The following is a 23,214-nucleotide window of genomic DNA, read 5'->3' on the forward strand; positions in this document are numbered from 1 at the left end:
CATGCCAGAGAAAAACCTGCTTGCGGACAGGTTAACTGTTCAACATTAATTGCCATAGCGATTAAGCTCCAGCGAGCTTTGTAGTCCAGCACACACTGATTAAATCCCGGAAGTTAGCGCAATAAGGGGTAATCTAGCTTTGTAACATACCTCCAAAATGCTGGGGGAAAAAAATGTAAACAATTTTCATCTTCAAAATAGTTTTATTAAACATTTGATTTGAACATGTGACGATAATGTAAATTCCTGAAATGAGGACCATTCAAAAATCAACAATTTACTTTGGTCAGTTTAGAAAAATCTTATTAACCATCAAACCGTCCCAATTCTGCCAGTTAATAGAATGACTGGTTTCTGATTTATAAAGACAATTAAATTCTTCCTTTTAATGATATTTAACCAATACCATCAGAAAGTACCTTTTCTGTAGGAATTCTGATAAAATGGCATGTTCTATGGAATAGGAAGTTTAAACATTCCAGATCTGCTTTGTAGCATAGACTAACGTTATCAAACAGGAACTATGGTTTTACTGTTAGTAGAAAAAATGTTGAGTTTTTAAACTTTTTTTTTTTTTATAAAGTTAGGTTGATTTAATGTTTTGAAAACATTAGAACCTTTAAGGTGACATCAGAAATGTCATCTTTCCCTTTTACTTCTGTGAAAGCTAGTTTTGGGGTTTGGAAGCTTCAGTCATCCTGACCACAAAGCTTCTTCAGGGCGTCGCCATAGTCACCCGACACTTCAGACTAAACAAAGAAAAGAAAGAGCAAGAAATTCAGTTTTTTAATCACATAATGTGTCCTTAACCTTTGATAAAACCACACTTTGTTGTTTACTGGTAGGAGACCAACAGTAGAGATGTGTTACTGTACGTAGTGAATGATGTTTATAGGAACTGACCTCTAACTGGGAGTACAGTGTTGTTCCAAACAGCTTCTTGTATTCGGCTCTGATGTCCAATAAATCCACCTCTGAACGACTGACTATTGTCCTGGTCAGAACGGACTCGGTGGTTCCTGCTCCCTGAGCAAAAAGCAAACAGATTCTACTACAAGATCTGCATTTACACATGTTTTTATGTCATGGTGGGTACATTTTAGCTACTGTTCCACATTGAGGCCTAAAGCAACAGTGAAAAGTCAGGGCTTAACATTCCTTCCTGCAAAGCCAGGAAACAATCCAGTCTGCTATAGAACAGAGGTTCAGCAAAGGTAAACAATTCAGAGGTTTAGCAGATGATGATTATCTGCTGACTTGGACAGTTTTACCTTCATGCTCTTGAAAAGCTTCTCTGCCATATACGCAGGCACGCTCTTCACACACTTCACTGGAGAGAAAAATCCGCTTTTAGATTTCTACTATTCTTAGTAGTTCAGGAAAGTTTGGTGTTTTTCTTTCTTCTCACCAACAGCCACCAGTAGCTCCTCCAGGTCTCCTGACATCTCACTCTCAATGCTCTCCTGGAGAGTCTTCTTGCTGATGTTCTTGTACTCCACCAGAGCTGACAACATGCAAACATTAAAAGACGTTTAAAATAATAACATGTACAATGCTTGTTTACAATGTAAGATCTTCATTTTAAGAGAGAGGTGAGAGGAAAACTGACTTTGTCGAAGCTGGGGAACGCTCCTGTGACACAAGATGTCGACAAACTTTGCTTCATCAGTTCCCCACTTCTTCTCTCCAGCTTCATACAGGGCCTGAGGAGAATAGAAAGTGGGAATAGGTTAAACTAGAGGCATCATGGAGTAGGCAGAAAAGAAAAAAGATAAAGAAAGGTAATCGTTTGTGCCAGACAGCACCATTTATTCTGACTTCTAGTATTTTGTGGGGACAAATTTGTACTTTATTTAAATCAAAAATATTTTTTAGCTTTTTATTTTTTTTCGATTGTGGTTTAATGTTATGACACTGAACCAAGAGTCTTTGCAATGATAAAACTTGTTCACAAGAAGGTTGAGTCTAAATATATAAAATATGAATTCATCTAAAATTAATCAAATAATCAAAATAGGAAACACTGATGGTCAAGTTTATTTCGTATATAATGTAGGTTTTTAATTTCACACTTGATCACATGTCCTTGTCAATGGAGCATTCTTATTCATCATTGTGCAGTCAAAGAAATTATGGCCACGTCCTGTGTAATAAGTAGTTATTACAGCAAAATGTATTATTTAATTAATTCATTAATTTAGTTAACAAACACCTTTAGTGTCAGTCAAAATCCCCTCTCCCCCTTCTTGCATTTGTGTTTTGAGGAATGGGAAGTGGGAGCAAAATGCCTCAGAAAAGCAAAGGTGATGATGGCACTATGAAGAGTCCAGATGTGGAAAACCTACTTTGGCGTCTGCTTTAGCTTTGGCTTTGTCCACGTTGGTGCTCTCATCTCTCTTTCCCTGTGAGGACAGAGAAGGAAACCATTCATGAGGCAAATAAAGAATGTGATCAACTAATTCAAACTGTCACAGGCACAAAAAACACACACATATATATAATTAAGACACCAAATATTAATATGCAGGAACATTTTTTAAAATGCCAAATATTGTGGAAAAGCTGGTCTCTTTATCATTGTATGCATTATCTACATGTAGTGATATCTTCTTAGGATTTTAATCTCTTAAGCCACTTTGATACTTATTTACCCCAAATTGCTGTATCTACAGATCGTTTAATGTTAAACCAAAGGAAAGTTTGCTAACGTTTGTGCACTCAAGTCAGGATCAAGGATTTTTTTTTTTTGTTATAAACTACAACATCAACAAAGCAGGATGTGAAATGAATCAGCTTTTTTTTTGTCATAAAATGTCCAGGCTACTTTAAAAGCTGCTAGCTCGTTTGCATTTTTAGGTCAGGTAAGTAAGTAGTCATTTATTTATAAAGCGCTTTTTGCAGATATAAATCACAAAGTGCTGTACAGAGCAGAGGATAATTTAAAACAACAGGAGCAACATCATAAAAGGATAACAAAAAAAATAATATCAATTTTCTGAAGAGCAACTGAAGAGCAGTCTTCAAATGTTTGCAGGTTATTCCAGAGTCTGGGGGCCACAGCCTAGAACGCCAGGTCTCCTCGGGTTTTAAATGTAGTTTTTGGGATCTTTAGGAGACCCTGGCCTGAAGACCGAAGGTTGCACCCTGAAGTGTAGGGACTCAACAACTCCGAGATATATTGAGGGGCCTGATCATGAAACGCTCGGAAAGTCAGGACTAAAATGTTATACTCCATGCGAAACTTGACTGGAAGCCAGTGCAGAGTAGAAAGAATGGGGGTGATGTGGGATGTTCTGGGAGCACCAGTTAAAAGTCTGGCAGCAGCGTTCTGTACGATCTGGAGTCTGTTTAGGGTCGACTTATGTGAAAACAGAATTACAATAGTCAATACGGGATGATATAAACAAGTGAATGATGAATTTGAGATCTGATTTTGACAACAAGTTCCTCACTTTAGAGATATTTCTCAGGTGGTAAAAACAGTTTTTAGTCAGTTGACGACGGTGACCCTCCAAAGACATTGACTGATCAAACACAACCCCAAGGTTTCTGAGGCTGGTTTTCACAGATGAGCCCAGATCACCAAGAGTGTTTTTAATCAGAGGATTCTTTTCATCAGGAGCGATGAAAACAGTTTCTGTTTTGTTTGAATTTATCTGGAGGTAATTTGATGACAACCAGTTTTTGATACAGGACATACAATCTAAGAACTCAGATAAAAAGTGAAACTCTGAGTCATTAAAGGAGCAGTACAGCTGGATATCATCAGCATAAAAATGATGAGACACATTTTTAAAACCACGGATCAACCGACCAAGAGGCATCAGATACATCAAAAACAAAACAGGCCCCAGAACAGAGCCCTGGGCTACTCCACATGACAGGTTGGACACATTAGACATGTTTCTCATCTTTTTGATTTAAATTCTCAGTGGGGTTCAGATTAGAGGTACAACAATCCATCGATTTGGATCAATGTCGATTGGTTAGGCAACGATTGAATCTAATCATTGGAAATTAAAAATCGTCAGTGAAAAAGCACAAGTCAATGTTTCTTTTCATTAAAAAAAACTTTTTTTATTAAAATGTCTGAAAAGTTTCAGCAATAAAATTGAAATTTAACTGATTGTGCTAAATCCAGTCCATATATTGTCTTCAATCAGTCAAAGGCCTGTGAATTGAATCGATATCGAATCGTGGCAAACTTACAATTTGTTCACCATGTGCAGTCCTTTTCTGTTCAACGTTTCTACAACATTCTTTTTTCTTTTTTTTACACACCTGTTTTAAACCTGCAGCAGATGGGATCGATTTGCACAAATGTATTTTTGTTTGAACTTGGCATCAATAATTTTGAAGTGAACTCTCCCGTTCTTAAGGTATTTAAGGAATGTCCAACCCCTGCTGTTTATATAAAGCTTTACGGCCAATAGTTGTTAGAAATGCTTCTTAATGCAGATTTCTGTTGCTTTTTAACTAAAGTACCTCAGCCAGTATCAGCAGTGCTTTTCCATAATCTCCAGACACCTCAGACTTCAGGTCACTGAGCATCTCTCGGCCTGTTTCTTGGATAAGAAAGAATAACACAAACTTTACAACATGTCCTGTGTTAATGCACACATCTTTGCTATCCTTCTACAGGCCTACTTGTTGCATGAGTAGCAAAGATACTTTTTTAGTGGTGATTATCTACCTTTTAGGTAAGCTTCAGACAGAGCTTTGATCTGTCTGTTGGATCTGGAAGCAAAGATTTCCGTCAGCATAGACTCTGTGGTTCCTGCTCCCTGTAGGAAGTCAAAAAACAAGGATTTTCATGTGAAATATGACAAAAGACAGTAGATTTTAGGCAAACACAGATCAAGTTAGTTTGTCAATGTCATTTTCTATTCTTAAAGATGGGTCAAAGCGCATAAAGCAAGAAGACAGTCATCAACATCCCTCGCCAGATTGGTTCTTATTATAACTCACGACCTTTTCCTAAATCGCCTAAATCTAAGAACTTAGATGTAAACATAAGAAAATATTATCAAATCAGAATATGAAATTACTAACTATCTTAAACGGTTTCTAAGAAAAGCTGTCCCCTTTGAAGATACCTCGAAGTGAGTAAAGAAAGATGGAACAAGGGCAATAACTCTGGAAAAAAAAAATTCCGCACTTCTCATTTTCGAACTCCATCAAGGTATTGATACCCTGAAGCCACACACCGAATTTCGTTATCCTATCTTTAACGGTTTCTAAGAAAAGCGGTCCCCTTTGAAGATACCTCGAACAAAGTAAAAAAAACGTAACAAGGCCAACAACTCCGGAAAAAATAATATCACGCTTCTCATTTTCGAACTCCATCAAGGTATTGATACCCTGAAGCCACACACCGAAATTTGTTATCCTATCTTAAACAGTTTCTGAGAAAAGCTGTCCCCTTTAACTCGGACGGACAGACGAACGGAGCTCAAACCTATATCCCCCTTCCACACTTTGTGGTGGGGGATAAAAAAACTAGAGGAACAAATGTTTTAACATGTTAAAGGCAGTGTTTAGTAATAATAATACTTTAAAGAGATGATTAAATTCATTAAGTTTGTTATGTTCTGACCCTATTCCTACACTAACATGAAGAATGTACATCATTGTTATATTTTACATTAGTCAGATTTTCTACAGCGTGCAAGTACTAAATAGAACTAAATGTGACTGGTTCATTTGTAATTGCGTTGAGTATACAGTAACTATTGGTAAATTAGATTTTTTTATGTGTTGTATGTGTGTATGTATGTTGACATATAAAACTATGTACACTTTTCTGTTTCTTTTCTTGTATTTTATTATATTATTCTTGAAACCTACATAGAAAAAAGGGTGATTTTTACCTTTTCAGGTTTATTTTCATTTATTTATTGTATTCTCTCTGAGTTTTGTTTTATGAAAGAAGACTCGTAAAGACCAGAGGCATCTATTTACTTTATTATATTATCTGTCAAATTGTGTTGTATGCCACCCTTTGTAAACCTTGTGTGATTATTCAAACAAAAATACAGAAAAAAAAAGAATTAAAAAATAAAAATAAATAAATATGTGACTTTGGGAGCAATCTTTCCACTGTTTTAGCATCAACTCTCTTGTCGATATGGTTTCCAATGTGAAAGGTCAAGAATTTCTGGAGACCCGAAAAACATTTTTTTCCCTCTAAAATTAGTTTTTGATCACGTTATACTGTACTGTTGTTATACTGTATAACAAAAACAGAGCAACCAGGATTAGTGACAAGTTGTGGCAAGTGAAAGTATAGAAGACAGTTGTCATGATTATGTATTGTTTTCATTTAAAAAACAAATAATAATTCAAAAGATTCAAAAACGTATGTTCATTTTTCAGACATTTTAAGGTAACCCCATTTAAACTCCCACATGGGGTCCCCAACCCCAAGGTTGAAAAACACTGGTCTAATCTCACCTTAATGGCTTTGATGAACTCCTGACAGTCGTAGAGATCAGGAGGCGTCACCAAGGCAACGAGTAAGTCCTCAAAGTCTCCACGAGTGTCCCCCTCCAGGTCATCCACCAATTTCTAGTAAACAAAAAAAAAAAAAAAAAATCAGATAAAAGCAACTTTTAAGTGACAACTATGCCTCACATGATTGTCAGATTGCCTGAAATTGCTTTTACCCTTCCAGTGGCTTTTTCATAAGCCTGAGCGATGAGCTGACGCTGAGCACTACTTCTCTGAGTCAACACCTTTACCAGTGTCTTTTCTGTTGTACCTGCAGACAAGACAACACATAGGCTTAAACCACACCTTATTGTCCTGAATCGAGTAAGACAAGCTGTACTGTAAACAGCAAAGTACATTAAAAGATATGTATATAAAGAGATAAAGAGGATTTTTTTTTAAAGTTAATGCACATTAGGAACACCAACTTTCCCTTGCAGCCTTTTTATTAGAAGGCTAATAATGAAGGGGTGTCCCAATAAAACTTTTTCACTTCCGATACGATACCGATATTTCAGTGTTGAGTGTTGGCCGATTTTGATTTACTACGATATCAGGAGGAATCCTGCATACTTTTATTATTTACTTTGCACAGTGGAATGTGAGAAAGCATTTTTCACTGTATATTTCCTGTAATTAGTATTCTTTTAGGGTGACAATTGAACATTCTGTCCAGGAACTGCAGATGAAAAATAGCCTTTTGGATGGTATTACTGATATACTGAAAATATATCAATATATGCCTGTTAAATAATCCAATAAATAGACTATTTGATAAAGTTATGCCATTATTACTGTTTTGTTTAGCAACTGCAAATTATTTCGTCAGAGTAATCGTACAGTAGAATCCAAAGGAATACATAAGATGGAAAAAATACTAATAAATATATACTGTATATATATATATATATATAAGCAACCAGTGTGCTTACCAAGTCCCTCTATGGCCTTCCTTAGTGCATCCACGTCCTCTTGCACCTTGAAATTTGGGTAGTCCTTTACAGTTCCTCTAGTGTTTGACTGGTTAACAGAATAAATTAAAAAAAAAAACAATATTACAATGGTAGAAGTTCCAAATGAACACATGCATTTTACATGTAATACGGTAATACTAGTACTTACTGTCACAGTGAGTGAGGAGGGGGAGTCCAAGAGGAGGTCCAGGTCATCCTGTGATACAGAAACATTCAGGACATGATGATGATGATGATGATGATGAAATCACATATTTCTCAAAGACAGAGTAGCACTCACCCAAACAGAAGTCATGACTGAAGAATGATAGCTATTATAAGACACCTTAGAGAAAGTACAGATTAGTAATTATCATACCCCCAGAGAGAGTTTTAGCATGAAAACACTTTTAGTTTCATTTGTCTACAAGCGAATGTAGACGTATGAGTGCGGATGAAAAGCTATAAGGTAAACAATGTGTAACCTTGTAAAAGTGTCGAAGAAAACACTTTAAAAGAAGAGGGACATGCAGGGGGGCTGGGGGGGTAAGGGGGTGATCATACCCTAAAATAAAAGGATTATTTTGTCTTACCTCGGAGGGAGAGAAGAGTGTGTAAGAAGCAGGATTTCCACAGAGAGCCACACCTTTAATAAAAGCTCAAACAGAGGGAGGGACACGCCCTCTGGAAGAACAGGAAGCTGAGTCATTCCATAAACTCCTCCTCAATAACAAACACATCTACACTCTCTAGTTCACTGCTGTGTGTGAGAAAATACATTAAATAATAATAATAATAATAATAATAATAATAATAATAATAATAATAATAATAATAATAATAATAATAATAATAAAATGTATTTAAAAGCATTTTTCTGAGCACGCAATGACAATTTACAGGGTGATTCAATGCACAATGGAATGAACACAATAAAGAAAAAACAAGAAACAAAAGTAGCATAAAAAATAATGAATGTGTTGAATGTGTACATTATATGATATTTTTTTTTTATTATATATTCTTTACTTTTTGTATTTGTAAATGTTTAGTATGCCTATATTGTGATTGTGTTTTAATGGATATCATCTTCTTGGTTATTTAATTAAAAGGATTAATTATTGTCTCCATAAGAAGAGTAGTAGTAGAAGAAGAAGAAGAAGAAGAAGAAGAAGAAGAAGAAGAAGAAGTCTACAATTTTATCATTTCCAAAACAGTCCACGTTTTGTGTATGCGCTAACTAATGTGCTTAGTTCAACCCCTGAAATGTGGTCCAAAGCCATTCTTTCGCAATCTGTCATCAAATAAAACGGTGACTATCAAACGGGACACTGGCTGACAGCGCCTGCGCCTACAGCCATAACGGAAGTACGGCATCATGTGACTGTCTAACCAGTAGATCCATAACACTGGTCAACAGCTTGGTGCTCTACTATATCACGGTACTGTACGACTTCTCTGTGACGTGCCTTTTTAAATACGTTGACCGCCAACTTAAACATGGACTGAGCCGCCAGGTTTCACACAAAGAAAAAAAATCTTGCGTTAACTAATTTTAATTAGCTCTCAGGTTGTGTCATTGCTAACCACTTAGCATTGCTAACAGTAGAGCAGCATCAGCTTGACAGTGTCATCCACCGGGCACTGTGAGCCTGACATCATCTTTGTTTTAATGCTTCAAGTGTGTGTTACACTTCTGTAACACTTATATATTAAAGTAAAAGACTGAAGGTGTTTTACAGGCTGTTCAGCTCAGTTTGTCGTGTTGTCTGACCGGCTGATTCCATTGTTTACATGTATAGTGGTGACCTGGAGCTCTTTTTAGACACTACATGATCTACAAATCGTCCAAGGAGCAACATGGAAATGGACTTAGGAGGCAGCTAACCAACATTGTGCTTTGTGTCTACCAACATGTGGTAGACTTTAAAGGACATCTTGGTCAGTTTGGCAGGCTGCTCGTTGGATTAAGAGCTGTAGGTTGTGTTAAAGCCTGACCTGATGCAGGACTACACCAAGACAAACAGACTTTATTGGGAGCTGGGCATTCATTCAGGTGCTGTGAGGATGTTCAAGGTACTTGTGATCTTCAGTCTTCTTGGCTGGGCTACTTGTCCAGAGAATCACATCATGACAGCAGGAGAGAAGACTTTGATCAGGTGAGGACATTTTAAATTTATACATGTGAACAGGCCCAGTTGGATCTATTTGTTTTAATCAGAATAATCATTTAATAATACAGTTTCATCACAAAAACTTAATCCAATGTTTGTTTGTTTTTTCATAGAAATCTAGCTAATCTTATTCAAGCATTTTAATGTTGGGCATTAGTTTTATTTATTTATTTTTCTTTTACTCACATGGGACATACACTTTTTAGTCACACCTAAACAATACTGATATTTACTCACAATTATTGCAGTATTATTACAATTATCTGCTGATCAAACTGGACCATATGTTTAACATCTCATTTCTAAATACACTCCGATATAGTTTAAAAAAAAAAAAGTTAACCCTTGCATCCTAACATGTGTATTATAAATTATTTCCAGGCACCAGATCATCGAAATGTTTGACCATGCTTATGGAAGTTACATGGTAAGTAAAATGCACGATAATGATATTACACTGCAACAGAAGTGTGAAAAAGATGAACTTATACATCGGTTGTGTCATTTCACATTATTACACATAACTTAGTTTATGGTCATCAATGATTTTGTGTGGATTACACGGGTTGTTGCCAACATCTGGTGAAAATTGCATTTCAATCGCACCTTTAAAAATATATTTACTGGGAAAAATGGTAATATATTCAATGCTTTGTTTGTTGTTTATTGTGTGCTGCCTGAATTTAGTGAAAATATCTTGCAGCAATGTTGGTATTTGAAATTGTCCAATAGCATTTCTGCCCTTTCTGAAAGTCATAAATGATCATTTTAGGTTTTTAGTGCAAACATTTAATCATTGCTTTCAAAAAATCTGGTTAGATTCAGCCGATTCGTAATCAATATATCATGTCATTAAACCTTTTGTTTAAGAAAATATTGTCCATTCAGGAGAATAAAAAGGGCTTTATTTAGTTGTGGTTAATTCTCAAATGCGAAAAGATGGCGGCTATGTTTTTACAGTTTTAGAAGGAAGTCAATCTTAAATCTCTGTAATAGTCTTGTATAATCCTGATTATGTTGCAGAAATATGCTTATCCAGCTGATGAGTTGATGCCCCTGAGCTGCAGAGGGAGAGTACGTGACCAGGAGCCAACTAGAGGCGACATCGATGACTCTTTGGGGAAGTAAGTTAGTTATTTATTTACTTACAATCACGTCTATAAATATCAGGACAATCACCAATATTTGGGGGGAAAAAACAACACTGACGTCTTTAACTCACCAGGAGGAGGTTTAGCCAGGCTAACCCTGATATCCCGGATGATTTAATTTGGGATATAACTTGAAAGCCATTTCATCAAATAGAAAAGGCATCAGTAGATTTTTAGTGATTTTTTTCTGTGCCGCTTTCCTACTCCTGACCAGGCTAGGCTTAGCTAATCTTGCAGCTTATTCAGCAGAGTTTTTGACAAATTTTACATAGTTTCTTACATTTGTTTTATTAAACTGGTTCGGATGAACTACGGTCGGGCCCGCAAAACGTCTCTGCGCCGAAAAGCACGTATACCACATTCCCGAGAATTCACTCAAAGTAAAAACAAATCAAATTGTGCGATGTAAACTCGTAATCAATGTTGAATTGCCTTTGAAACGATATATCACACGACTATGTTTCAATAAATTTTTTTGAGAGTATCTTGCCATCCGCACATAGAATATCCTTGTCAAATTACAGCCCGATTCAACGAGCATTAATGGAGCCCGTTAATGTCACGAATCAGAGTGTCCATGCGTACACATCCATAGATTATACCGACCAAATTTCAGCTCGATCACTTCACGAATAACCAAGGAGTCACGATTTTAACTAGTGTACTCAACAACAAGAACAAGAAGAACAAAGTGAGTGACGTTTTGAGTCTGGTAGCTCAGCCTAAAAATGCATTATGTCAAAAATAATGATATAAACCTGAATTATACTTTACACAGTGAAGTAAAGCGTCTTTTGATTGTCGTGCTGAGCTGAAATGGACAAAATTGATCCAAAGACAAATTAACATTAAAAAGATAAATGACATGAACCGTGGGCAGCATTCATGAACAGAAATCCAATGCTCAGATATTTATAGACATAGTATAGATTTTATCCAATCTCAAATGTTATAATGAAATATGCAGAAAGACCTGTAAAATATGCAAAGACTTGTTGCACATTTTTTTGCACTATATTGATAGCTAGCCTACTATATAAAAATTGTAAATGTATTATTGCTATTACTTAGATTATACTAATTAATGTACAAAAAAGAATCAAATAATGAAATACTCATACACTTCAAGTAGCATAAAGTATTTTTTTTAGATATATATGATCATTGATACGTAAAAGTCTGTAGTTCTCTAATAATTTGAGTTGAAAAAGTCTGACCTCATCCCATCATTGTAACATTTGTCCCTTTTTTCCCCTGAAGGTTTTCTCTCACTTTGATTGACACCCTTGATACTCTAGTGGTAAGTTTGATGTCTTCCTGTTTACTGTGATTCTTTTTTTTCCCCTGCTCACTGCACTTTTCAACATGTTTGTTTAAAGGTGTTGAACAAACTGGATGAATTTGAGGACGCTGTGAGGAAGACTGTGAAGGACGTTCGTCTGGACAACGATGTGGTTGTGTCTGTGTTTGAGACCAACATACGAGTTCTAGGGTAAAAGGCCTGTGTACATGTGCTGCAGATTATACACACACTACCAAGATCAAATGTAATCTCATGTTCCCAAAAATGTTAGGTTTTTAGGCCAGACTACCGGACTCAAAACGCTACTCACTTTGTTGTTGTTGTTGATGTTGTTGTGTACACTAGTTAAAATCACTACTTCTCTGTTATTCGTCAACAGATCAGGCTGAAATTTGATAGGTATAATCTATGGATGTGTACGCATCAACGCTCGGAGCCCGATTTTTGATTTGGGGCCCCAAAAGGGAAAAAAAAAGCGAAAGATGATTTCTAATTTATTTGCCAGTCAAATATTACAACGGTAGGAGGTACCATATCTTTGGTACACACTAGTGTTGTGTTCAAGACCACAATATCCGAGACCAGAATGCACCGAGACCAAGACAAGACCAAGACTTTCGGGAGCAGAGACCGAGTCAAGACCAAGACCATAAACATTTTTTTTTTTTTCAATTTTAAAAAAATATATAAATAAATAAAATTATGACAAGGTTTGACAGTTAAGTAACATTCTCTCTTTAATTTCTCTCTTTAAATACATTTGACGGACAAAAAAGGCGCCTGCAGAAAATTAACTAGAATATTAAAACTGCTACTGATAAATTCAAGTATTCTACATATTTGAAAACAAAATTTTTATTTCAGCTGAATGTACAGCAAGTGTTTAAAAGTATTTCTACCAAGAACTAACGATTCTCGATTCTGATTCTTTGAGTTGTGCAGGTCAACAGGTCACAGATTTCACAAGATAATTTTTTCAGTTTGAAAAAGCCTTTACACAGGCCATTTTTATTAATTCACTTAGTTGATATAGTTTAATCTGGTTACTGTATTTATTTGCTGTATTTATTTATACAGCACCAAACACAGCAAGTCATCTCATAGCACTTATCACAAAATATAGAATAATGTTTTCATTAAAAAAAAAAAAAAAGCAAGCATCAGCGAAAAACTTATTTTAATAGGCAGTGGTGCCTTAAAATGTAATTGGTTTGGAGCTCTATTTGATGTATTTTAACCTGCGAAATACTGTAATTGTGACTGGATTAATGTAATCTAAAGTGGAGAATGAGGATAATAGGACCTACAGTAAACACTGAGATAGGATCAAGGTTCAGAAGAGTGTTAAGTCATGGTTAGGGGGTCAGTGTAGGGACAAAGAATGACATTAAATTAAATCATACCAACATGATGGTTACAGTTCTAAATTATCCGTCTTTGGGAAGATTGTTTTTATTAAACAAACATTTTATGTTTTGACTTTATTTTTGTTACCAGTGGGCTTTTGGGGGGTCATGTGATGGCTGATCTGCTGCGTCAGCGTGGGAGGAGGATGCAGTGGTATCGTGATGAACTTCTACACATGGCCACAGAGCTTGGTCAAAGATTACTGCCTGCCTTCAACACCACAAGTGGCCTTCCCTACCCAAAGGTATTCTTCTAAAATGTTTTTTTAGCTGTGATTAAAAAAAGACATTGATTAGATGAATGAATTACAGCGCATGATTAATTAATCACAATTTTTTTTAAATCTCTTGACCAGCGCTAACTTTTCTATGTTCCCACATTAGGTGAATCTGCGCTACGGTGTCCTAAACCCACTGTCTCGTACAGGCAACGAATCGTCCACCTGCACAGCATGCGCAGGAACGATGATCCTGGAGTTTGCCGCCCTCAGCCGACTGTCAGGAGACTCTGTGTTTGAGGTGTGTGGAGTTAGTTTTTTCAGTGTGTCCTTATTAATACACACTTTTAAAGCCTTTAACTGGATGTCTCATTATGTTGTAGGAGAATGCAAGAAAGGCTCTGGATGTCCTCTGGGAGAGAAGACAGAAAGGGAGCAACTTGGTGGGGACAGTCATCAATATCCATAATGGGGAATGGCTTCGTAGAGGTGAGGAAATTTAAACAATAACAACCACTGGAGTTTTCACACAGTTGTGATCATCATCCTATATGTTTGTCCTGTGATTACAGAGAGTGGAGTTGGTGCTGGCATCGACTCGTATTACGAGTATCTGATGAAGGCCTACATTCTTTTAGGGGACAATGTGTTTCTGGAGAGATTTAATATTGTAAGTGACTTCAGTCAGTCGTAGCATGCCTCCATTGCCCTTCAAATAATCCTGACAAATGACACATTTTCAATGGAACAAGTAACATCATATTTTATAATGAGTCAAAAATCAAAAGCTAAGTTAAACTAATTACTTGCATGAAAACTAATGTAAAAGTGCAGTAGTCAAATACAAGACATAAAGAAACAGTGGTTACAATCTTTGCCAAAAAGCTTAAGAAAACATAAAAAGGAAATTTAGTGCACGTATGAAATAAACTAACAGGGAAAAAGTGACATCATGTTTCATATTGCAACTAACATAGTTCATGAATACATTAAAACTGAAAAGCTAAATTGATCACCTGCATAAAAACCACATTTAAAAGTATTAGTTAATGACTAATAGTTAATTAGTCAAAACCCAGGAAATAATGGAATATTGTTTGCAATCTTTGGCAACAAGCTTAAGGAGACCAAAAAGGAAATACAATTTTTTAGTCCTTTTAAATCATTATTTTTGCACTTCAGTTCCACCTTACATTTTGCCACACACTTTGAGAAGCACTGCATTAGATTATCGTCACCATCGAGGTCACTTTGTTCTTATTGTGGTTATTTAAAAAAAAAGAAACAAAACATTCACTGACATTATTTTTCCACAGCACTACAGTGCCATTATGAAATACATAAGTCAGCCTCCCCTGCTGCTCAACGTCCACATGCACAACCCCACTGTGAGTGTGAGGAGCTGGATGGACTCGCTTCAGGCTTTCTTCCCAGGCTTACAGGTCTGTAATAGTTCTCAAGATGAGCTGAATGATAAGCTTTGACCCAACAACACTCTTTCTGAGTGACATTTGTGCTTTGTGTTTACAGGTTTTGAGAGGAGATCTGAAACCTGCCATTGAGACTCATGAGATGCTTTATCAAGTTACCAAACAGCACAAGTTTCTTCCAGAGGTGAGGATTAAATCCTACATTCGGATACTTTTAAATTAAGTTACTTACCCATCTATTTTACACATCATGTAGGTTTTAAATTATTTGTGATACAGAAACTACAAAGCAAGCATGACTTGGATAAATTAGTGTCTGGCTTTGTTTTCCTGCAGGCGTTTACAACAGAGTTCAGAGTTCATTGGGGCCAACACCTACTGAGACCAGAATTTGCAGAAAGCACTTACTACCTCTATAAGGTAAAAAAATGTCCCTGGAAATCATCACTGAACACTTCTCTATTAGGCACAGTTTGCTAAAGGTGTGCTTAGGAAATTTAACTCATTGATATTTAACTCATTACTCACAAATAAGTCTGGATTATTAATGCTTAGCTTCTTTTGAGTTTAAAATGTGAACCTTGTAGCTGGAGCTCTTTTTTTTTTTTTTTTACCATCTCCAGGCCACTGGTGACCCGTACTACCTCAGAGTGGGACAATCCATTGTAGAGAAGCTCAACTCCTACGCCAGGGTGCCTTGTGGGTTTGCTGCTGTGGAGGACGTCCGTACTGGGACACATGAAGACAGGTGAGAATTAGTGCCCACATTAGCAGGCATTGTCCTCTAGTTAATAGAATAAACAATATACGCTATGAAACTGCTGTGTTTATATATGAAGGTTTGTGTGTGCAGGATGGACTCGTTCTTCTTGGCAGAGATGTTTAAATATCTCTACCTGCTGTTCACGGAAAAGAGCCAACTGCCAATCGATATTGACAAATACATCTTCACCACAGAGGCTCATCTTCTGCCCGTTTCCCTCTCCATCACTCAGCCGCCCTGTCCGGGTAACAACACGGTAAGGGCTCGGTGTTCGTCACAAACGTTGTTGCAGACGGTATAAAGTGTTAGTCCTCCATCTGAATTTATAACTCACCAATTATGAGCCACACAATTTGTCTTGATTGTCTAAAATGCGCACATGTACATATTATTTGTAGGTTTAAGAAATAAAATGAAACAATCAGAGGGTTTTGTTTTTTTTTACGGTTGGGTATATTTGGTTTTATATCACTATTTCAAAGAAGTTTTTACTACTGGTTTTAGGGCTTTTCTTGTATCATTTTATTAAACAGTTTACATCTATACATTTTATTTAGAACCTTAACTTGCATTAATTAGGGATGCACCAAAATGAAAATTTGTAAAAAATCAAAAATTAAGAAAGCATTGCTCAGATATATTGAAATACATCAACACAGCAGCAGACAAGCACATGCTGGCCGTGGTTTTTTGCTTGCATCATCACAACTTCCTGTTTCTGTTGGGTTGTTTCTGTGATAAAAGTGTTTGTAAAGTAAAAAGTTTTTAGATGGACAAATTATTAAAAAAGATTAGTGTATTTTATTACGCAATACAAGACAATCAGAAATAAATCTGTCTCATTACTGACCTGATATGATAATTTCAGGTTTCACACATGTGAATGCATTGATTGTCATCACACCAGATTTCCACTGGATGCTACTACGGTACTCCGTTACGTCTCCGCTGCATAACTGCAGCTTAATTCGCTGTCCGTCAATCCCCACCGCTTCTGTCTGTGATTCATAACTGTTGCAGCAAGGACTCAGGAGATCCCACTATTTCACACATAATCGCGCGATCTTGTGAGTTGTAGTCGATACAAAGAGAAGCATAAAGCCATACAAACAGGATCTGTCTATTTACAAACCTGATATGATAACTTCAGGTTTTATACATGTCAATGCATTTATTATCATCAGGTTAAGCAACGTGAAACATCCACAGAGTTTTGAGATTTCTTGCTACTTTTTTTTTTTCACTTGTCTGCACATGCTGTCAAAGGTCAACACTACAAGAAGTGCAATCATTTTTAGACAGCAATACATTTTTTGTTATTGCAATTAAATAAATTGCAATTTTTTTATTGCATAATTGTGACCATCACCAGCCCTCCCTAAGGAAGGGTAAGAAACGCTTTATTAAATGGAGAATATAAAAAGAGAGGGCAGTGAGATGTGAAGTTGTAGGCGTGAGGCTGTGGGCAGAGGGAAGTTGTGAGTGGTAATACCTGAAACAGGTGTTTGGGATCAACGTATCTAAAGTTAAGCCCACTACAAGGCATGCTAGTGCATCGTAGAGCGATGTATGTGCAAGAAACCTCCACTGCAAACCCAAGCACTGCCCCGGACTTGAGGACGCAGCCAGATTAGCAGAAAGAGCGGGGGCCAGGGAGCCCAGGCAACCCCCCCCCGGCCGAGCAGCCCCCAGATGCCCCTAAGACACCAAGCCGAGAGGCAGTCACTGCCCCCCACATACACACCCGAGAAAGCACCTAGGAGCCGAGGAACCGGCGCATCCCACTCCCAACCCCCAACCCCAAGGCCCCCCACCGACATCCACCCCACCACCCCCAGGTGGGGGTGGTGGGGTGGATGTCGGTAGATCAGTAGGTTTTTTGCTACTGACACCTGCTGGTAAAACTCACGCTCTATATCACAGGTCTCCAATTCATTTTAGTTCAGGGACCAAATACGGACCAGTTTGATCATTAGTGGGCCAAATATTTTAGAGGCTAAAACGTGCACTTTCAACATGTGCCCTACTCTGCCAATTTGGATATTCTAAAAAGTCAGATTCTTGAGTTTGACACATGCTCTATATCCTCTGTGGCTGAAGATCATTGATAATAATGGAAGGAAAAAAAGCATCAAACCTAGAGTTATTTTTAGATAAAAAATACAGGTAAGGAAACTGTGTATTTTCACAAACACAAGAAATAATTTAGATTTATAGGGGAAAAATCTTGTAAAGAATCTTCAGCCACCCTAGTTACTATGTGGTTGTGCTGGGTAATGGAGCTGTCATAAGAATACTGAGTGTATCTGATTAAATAACCTCTGCTGCTAACTAGCTGCTGGTCTCTTTCAATAATGACTGTGAATCTTCCTTGAAGGACAAAAGCTTTCCAACCATCTTAGACCACAAATCCAAATAATTTCCATGAATTGAAGCAACGGCTGTTGTCTACAGAATAGAAGATGCATCCTAGTCGGGTTGATTTTGTATTGTGTGCTACTGCAAGGCTTTTATGCAACGTCACAGTGGATGGTTGATTGTCTTTTTTTGTTGGAAACGTGATGTGACGTGTTCTTTGCATCAGTCGTCATTTGTAACTTTTCTACAGCAGGAGAGCCCACATGTGTCTCCAGAGGAGGATCTGTTCACACACTCGTGTCCCAGCACTGAGACGTTGTTCCCCAACAATCCGTCCTTTGCCAAAACCATCAGGGACGGCTACAAGTACCTCACTGGGGTGGGACGAGCCTTCCAAACGTTTCCCGTCAGGTGTGTCCATGCTTCAGATCCTCCAGTCAGACTTCATGCTAATGTCATAGCCATAGTGATTTGAACTGCTGTATGTTATTATCTTACAGGGAAATCCAACTCCCCCTTCAGGATAATCTTATGGAGCCTATTGAGTTCCTCAAACAAATGGGCATTTCACTGACTCAAATCAACGGAGCAAGACATGGAAGACTCAAGGTTGTTTATGTTCAGTTTTTGGATGGAAACCAAAATACCAGTGACGTGTGCAAAAAAAAAACCAAATAATGCAGATTTAAATGTTGTTGTTTTGAAAATAGGTTAGAGCAGTGGTTCCTGACCTTTATTGGTCGTGACCCCATTTTTAAATCACGTATTTCTGGCAACCCGAGGGACTTTTTTTTCTTTTCAGATTTATCTTTTGATAATTTTTGTTATACTGTGTTAAATGTACAGAGTAGGCCAGGACTAGTGCACAAAGGGACGAGATGCACCAGTTATTAATACTGCATTTTATTTGGACTAGATTTATATTTGAGAAAGGGAACGTATAGAATACAATTGTTTAAGATTGTGTGTGGAGTTATAATTTGAAATGATTAAGATATTTTACCAGTTTTTTTTCCAATTATTAAACATTTCAGGCGACCCCAAGGTTGAAAAACATTGGCTTAAAATGTCTTATAACTATACATCATAGTTTATGTATGGATTAGAGTAAAATTAATAAATTTACCTTTAAAATGTTTAAGGTACAACAGGTGTGTATTTAACTGTCATTTCTCCACCTGCTTTCAGCTTATACAGACTTTTCTTGTATTCTGTGTATTGCTGCAATAGAAAGATGCAGTTTTCCTCCCCCAATGTTTCATGAACTTGGCTTACAGTTAAATTAATCTAAAGGTTGGTCATGTGCAATGTTTAATGGCTTTTCAAATACATTTTCTTTCATGTGAATCCCTGCAGCATCACAAAGGAGTGTACCGTGTTAAACTTGTGGCAGAATTGAGCACGACTCCTGAAGAGGAGGTGGTGCCTCATGTGGTACAGCTCATATCGCCTCCGTTTCTGGGCAGAACTGTCCTGGTTGCAGGACCAGCCAAGTTTGGTATGGACCTCACCAAGCAAGAGCACGGGGTAGGACATCCTTCCACTCTGGGAAAATGGAAAATACTGTATTTATTCATTTATTGGTTTTTCTGAACAGCATTTGTGTGTTTTTGTCCAAGAACACACAAATGATTATGACAATCCCTGTTTTTTAGGTGAAGGGAAGCATCGTCAAAGCCTCCCCGTTCACTGCGTGTGGTCCCATAGATAATCCAGAGCAGATTCTTGGGCGTATCGCTCTGGCTCTGCGTGGAGACTGCATGTTTGCTGTGAAGGCTCGCTGGCTGCAGGCAGCAGGAGCCATAGGAATCATCTTTATGGGTGAGGATCATCACACAATAAAAAGATTTGAAAGAAACTAATCTTTATTTTATTTTATTTAATTTCTTTATTTTGATACTTCCTCAGACCACCGTGAGGGGAGTAACAGTGAAGAAACGCCCCTGTTCCAGATGGTGGGAGACGGCGACTCCAATGAGGACATCACTCTGCCTTTGGTCTTCCTGTTCAGCCGTGAGGGCTCCGTGCTCACTGCTGCTCTAGAAGAACATAAAAATGTGGACGTGCTGCTGTTACCAAAAAAGAAGCAGCTCGGACAAGGTGAGGACTGGGAAGAGAAGGGATTGGTGTTTAAAAATGTTGTAAAGTTATGTCCAATGACCAACCACTCAGAGCCAGGGACAGCCTCGATCTCTATTCTTCTCAGCATTCGATCCAGCAGTCGTTATCTATATTAGATTGTCTACGTCCTTTTCCTTCTGCGGGCTCTGTTTCATATGTGCCGATTTGCAATTTACCTGCCCCACCTGCCATTATTATCCCCCACCACAAATGTGGAAGGGTGATATAGGTTTGAGCTCCGTCCATCTGTGCGTCCGTCTGTGTGCCTGTCCGTCCGAGTTAAAGGGGACAGCTTTTGAGGTTGTTGTTTTGATGCCATATTTTGCCTTATCACACTACGCATTCTATCAATTTTGGAATCGAAACGTGACCCTAAGAATCGGAATTAGAGGTGTCAGGATCCGACATTGATATTGGATATTGGTTCGATATCAACCACAAAACGAATATCTGATTGTATCGGACTGCATCTAAGATCAACCATATAATCTCCCCAAAAAAAACTCCCGCTCCAGCACTTCTATCCATAGGTGACTATGGTTCACCCTCCAACAAAGTAACCTACTGTTGCTGACTATTGTTCTCTGTTTGAGTGACATCACTTCATCAAGCCTTTTCTAACATTCCACACTACAAAATAAGTAATAAAGGTATGTATGATTCCTGCTGATATTGTATCGGATCGATATCAGTATCGGCCGATACGCAAGGCTGCAATATTGGTATCATATCGGAAGTGATAAAGTTGTATCGGGACATCCCTAATCGGAATTGAATTGAATCGTGAGACACCCAAAGATTCACATCCCTATTAGAAACGGTATAAAGTCATTGATCAATGTCCTGTGTGTCAGTAGTGATTTAATCCTTTTCCTCCGTACCAACTCATGATTTTCTTGCTGAAATGTGTAATGATGGACATCAGATTTCTTCAAATCTTAGTTCTATTAGTGATTCTGAATATCTGTTCTTGTACTCCTTGTTCAGATAAAACAAAAAAAACCCATTGGCATGAACATTAAACTGCGCCTGGCGGAGGAGGGTGAGTTGGGAGAAGGAGCAGCACCAGGACCCACCCTGGAGTTGGTTCTGGATAGTGATGAGATGCTTCTCAAAGAGGAAGAGGAAGGAGAACCCAAAGAGGAAGAGCAGCAGCAGCCTCTCTACTCTGAAGCATCAGACACTCTCACGTCGAAACCATGTTCTGAACATTCTTCTCAAAGCCAAGAAACAAACTGTGAATCCGACACAAATCCTTGACCTTTGACCTCTGGCCTCTGATCGTCTCACTGACCCAGCATCAGGCATCCTCACACCCACTCCAAATGACTCCAAGCCTCAATGATTCTTCTTGTGTTATCACTCTGTGTGTGTGCTGAAGAAAAAAACTACTGAACTTTAACCTTCAGGGTAAGAAGTTGTAGTTTTTTAAGGTTTGAGTTAAAGCTGCATTAAACTAAACCCTACTAGTGGTGTTTTTTGCAAAGATCAACCTATTATTCCCAGTGTTGATAATGACTAGTGGTTAACACAGGGTGACAAAAAAAAACATTCACAGCTGCATGAGTTTATGCAATCAAAGAGCGTTTTTAATCCAACATGCATCTTTTAATAGTAAAATTATGTAATTAAAGCCCATATTGATTGTTTGGCAGCGATCACAGTAGTAGATGAAGGGGTTAAACTAAGGTAAATTTTATTTAGTTTTTTGACATATTTGTGTAAATTCAGGGAATTTTTAGGATGAATGTGATCGATTGAAGTAATAATTGTCTTTAGTTCTTTTTTTGGCCAATCGTGTGTGCTTGAATGTGTGTGAATGTAAGCTGTGCAATAATGTACAAGAAATAATTTTAGTTATTATAAATTTTTTTTGCAGTCAGATAAAGTTCTATTGTCATGAAGTTTAAGATTTGTTCCTTTCTTCATGCTTTTTCAAATTTTGAACAAAGTTGATGATTTTCTTTACTACAAACTACATATTGAGTTTCTTTGATTGTTCGTTTATGTTCTCGAAATGAACAATTTGCCATCATCATCTTATTTTGTCCAAATCATTGTGTGTGTGTTGTGGCACATGTAGTTTTATTTCATCCTACTTTATTATATAATTGGAAACAAGACCAGCAGCTGAAGTAATCCTGAGCTTTTTTTTTTCTTTTTTTTTTTTTTTTTTAATGAATGCTTCTTATATGTGTATGCACATGAAATGAACTCCTGTCATTAATGTGTCGGTGCACATTGGATGCAGCCAGGTATTCTGGACTTTGCACAATTGTTTTGACGCCTATTTTATTGATTTACTCTCTTTTTTCACTTGCCTACATTTGATTTTTTTTTTTAATGCATGAAGTTGAGAGTTGGTGTTAGCGTGGAGTAATGCTTGTTGTGGAGTGTATTTTATTCCGCAGACTCTATCTTTTTCTAATGCTGCTGAACTAATTTAAAGTCTTAACAAGGATTTTCATGTCACTTCTACTGTATGTCAGGCTTTTGCTGCCCTTAATACCTCAGGACTGTGTTTGTGCTCTTCACATTTTTCAGAGGACCAAAGGACAAAAAGTTGAAGTGGATGATCTAATTTCCCCCCCCCCCCCCCCCCCCCCCCCCCCCCCCCAAAAAAAAAAAAAATGTTGTTTTGTAATCTCTTAAACTTGGATCTTGAGCCTCCGTTGTTTTGCAAATGAGATGCTGTACATGCCATTCATGTGTACTTTAGTTTAAAACTGCTGGGGACTGGAACTAGTTTGTTTATGACTGTATCTCAAACAATTGGTTTGTTAACAAATGGTCATGTGACTTGCACTTTGGAAAGCTTTTGTGCATTGCATTGTGGGATAAGAAATCC

General features: G+C 37.5%; 2 protein-coding genes across 2 annotated transcripts; one reads left to right on the top strand and one right to left on the bottom strand.

The window, feature by feature from the left end:
* Window positions 1–555: 555 nt before the first annotated feature.
* anxa3b (annexin A3b) lies at window positions 556–8,142 on the bottom strand. Its single transcript, XM_028462597.1, has 14 exons — window positions 8,036–8,142; window positions 7,744–7,788; window positions 7,612–7,659; window positions 7,422–7,509; window positions 6,666–6,760; window positions 6,454–6,567; window positions 4,694–4,784; window positions 4,486–4,565; window positions 2,346–2,402; window positions 1,610–1,703; window positions 1,409–1,504; window positions 1,272–1,330; window positions 904–1,026; window positions 556–749 (listed from the first exon to the last, which is right to left on the bottom strand). The coding sequence occupies exons 2-14, from the start codon at window positions 7,756–7,758 to the stop codon at window positions 690–692; spliced, it is 1,020 nt and encodes a 339-aa protein (XP_028318398.1). The 5' UTR covers window positions 7,759–7,788; window positions 8,036–8,142; the 3' UTR covers window positions 556–689.
* A 692-nt stretch (window positions 8,143–8,834) lies between these two features.
* Window positions 8,835–22,971, top strand: LOC114473689 (ER degradation-enhancing alpha-mannosidase-like protein 3). The gene is given in 21 exon segments (XM_028463455.1): window positions 8,835–9,601; window positions 9,998–10,043; window positions 10,640–10,740; window positions 12,028–12,067; window positions 12,147–12,259; window positions 13,568–13,721; window positions 13,861–13,995; window positions 14,078–14,183; window positions 14,267–14,364; window positions 15,011–15,136; window positions 15,225–15,308; window positions 15,461–15,544; window positions 15,748–15,872; window positions 15,978–16,143; window positions 18,496–18,656; window positions 18,746–18,854; window positions 19,602–19,772; window positions 19,901–20,066; window positions 20,154–20,345; window positions 21,354–21,361; window positions 21,363–22,971. Coding segments are annotated over 21 exon segments (2,607 nt in total). The 5' UTR covers window positions 8,835–9,443; the 3' UTR covers window positions 21,627–22,971.
* The last annotated feature ends 243 nt before the right edge of the window (window positions 22,972–23,214 follow it).

This window comes from Gouania willdenowi, chromosome 12 (genome assembly GCF_900634775.1).
Source record: "Gouania willdenowi chromosome 12, fGouWil2.1, whole genome shotgun sequence".
Taxonomy (NCBI): Eukaryota; Metazoa; Chordata; class Actinopteri; order Blenniiformes; family Gobiesocidae; genus Gouania; species Gouania willdenowi.

What these genes read in the sequence shown, in the direction of transcription:
- anxa3b (XM_028462597.1), bottom strand. An exon ending in CACTGCTGATACTGGCTGAG is followed by an intron (nt 2,403 to 4,485) that starts GTACTTTAGTTA and finishes CTGTCCTCACAG; the next exon opens with GGAAAGAGAGATGAGAGCAC. An exon ending in AAGCTAAAGCAGACGCCAAA is followed by an intron (nt 1,704 to 2,345) that starts GTAGGTTTTCCA and finishes TATTCTCCTCAG; the next exon opens with GCCCTGTATGAAGCTGGAGA.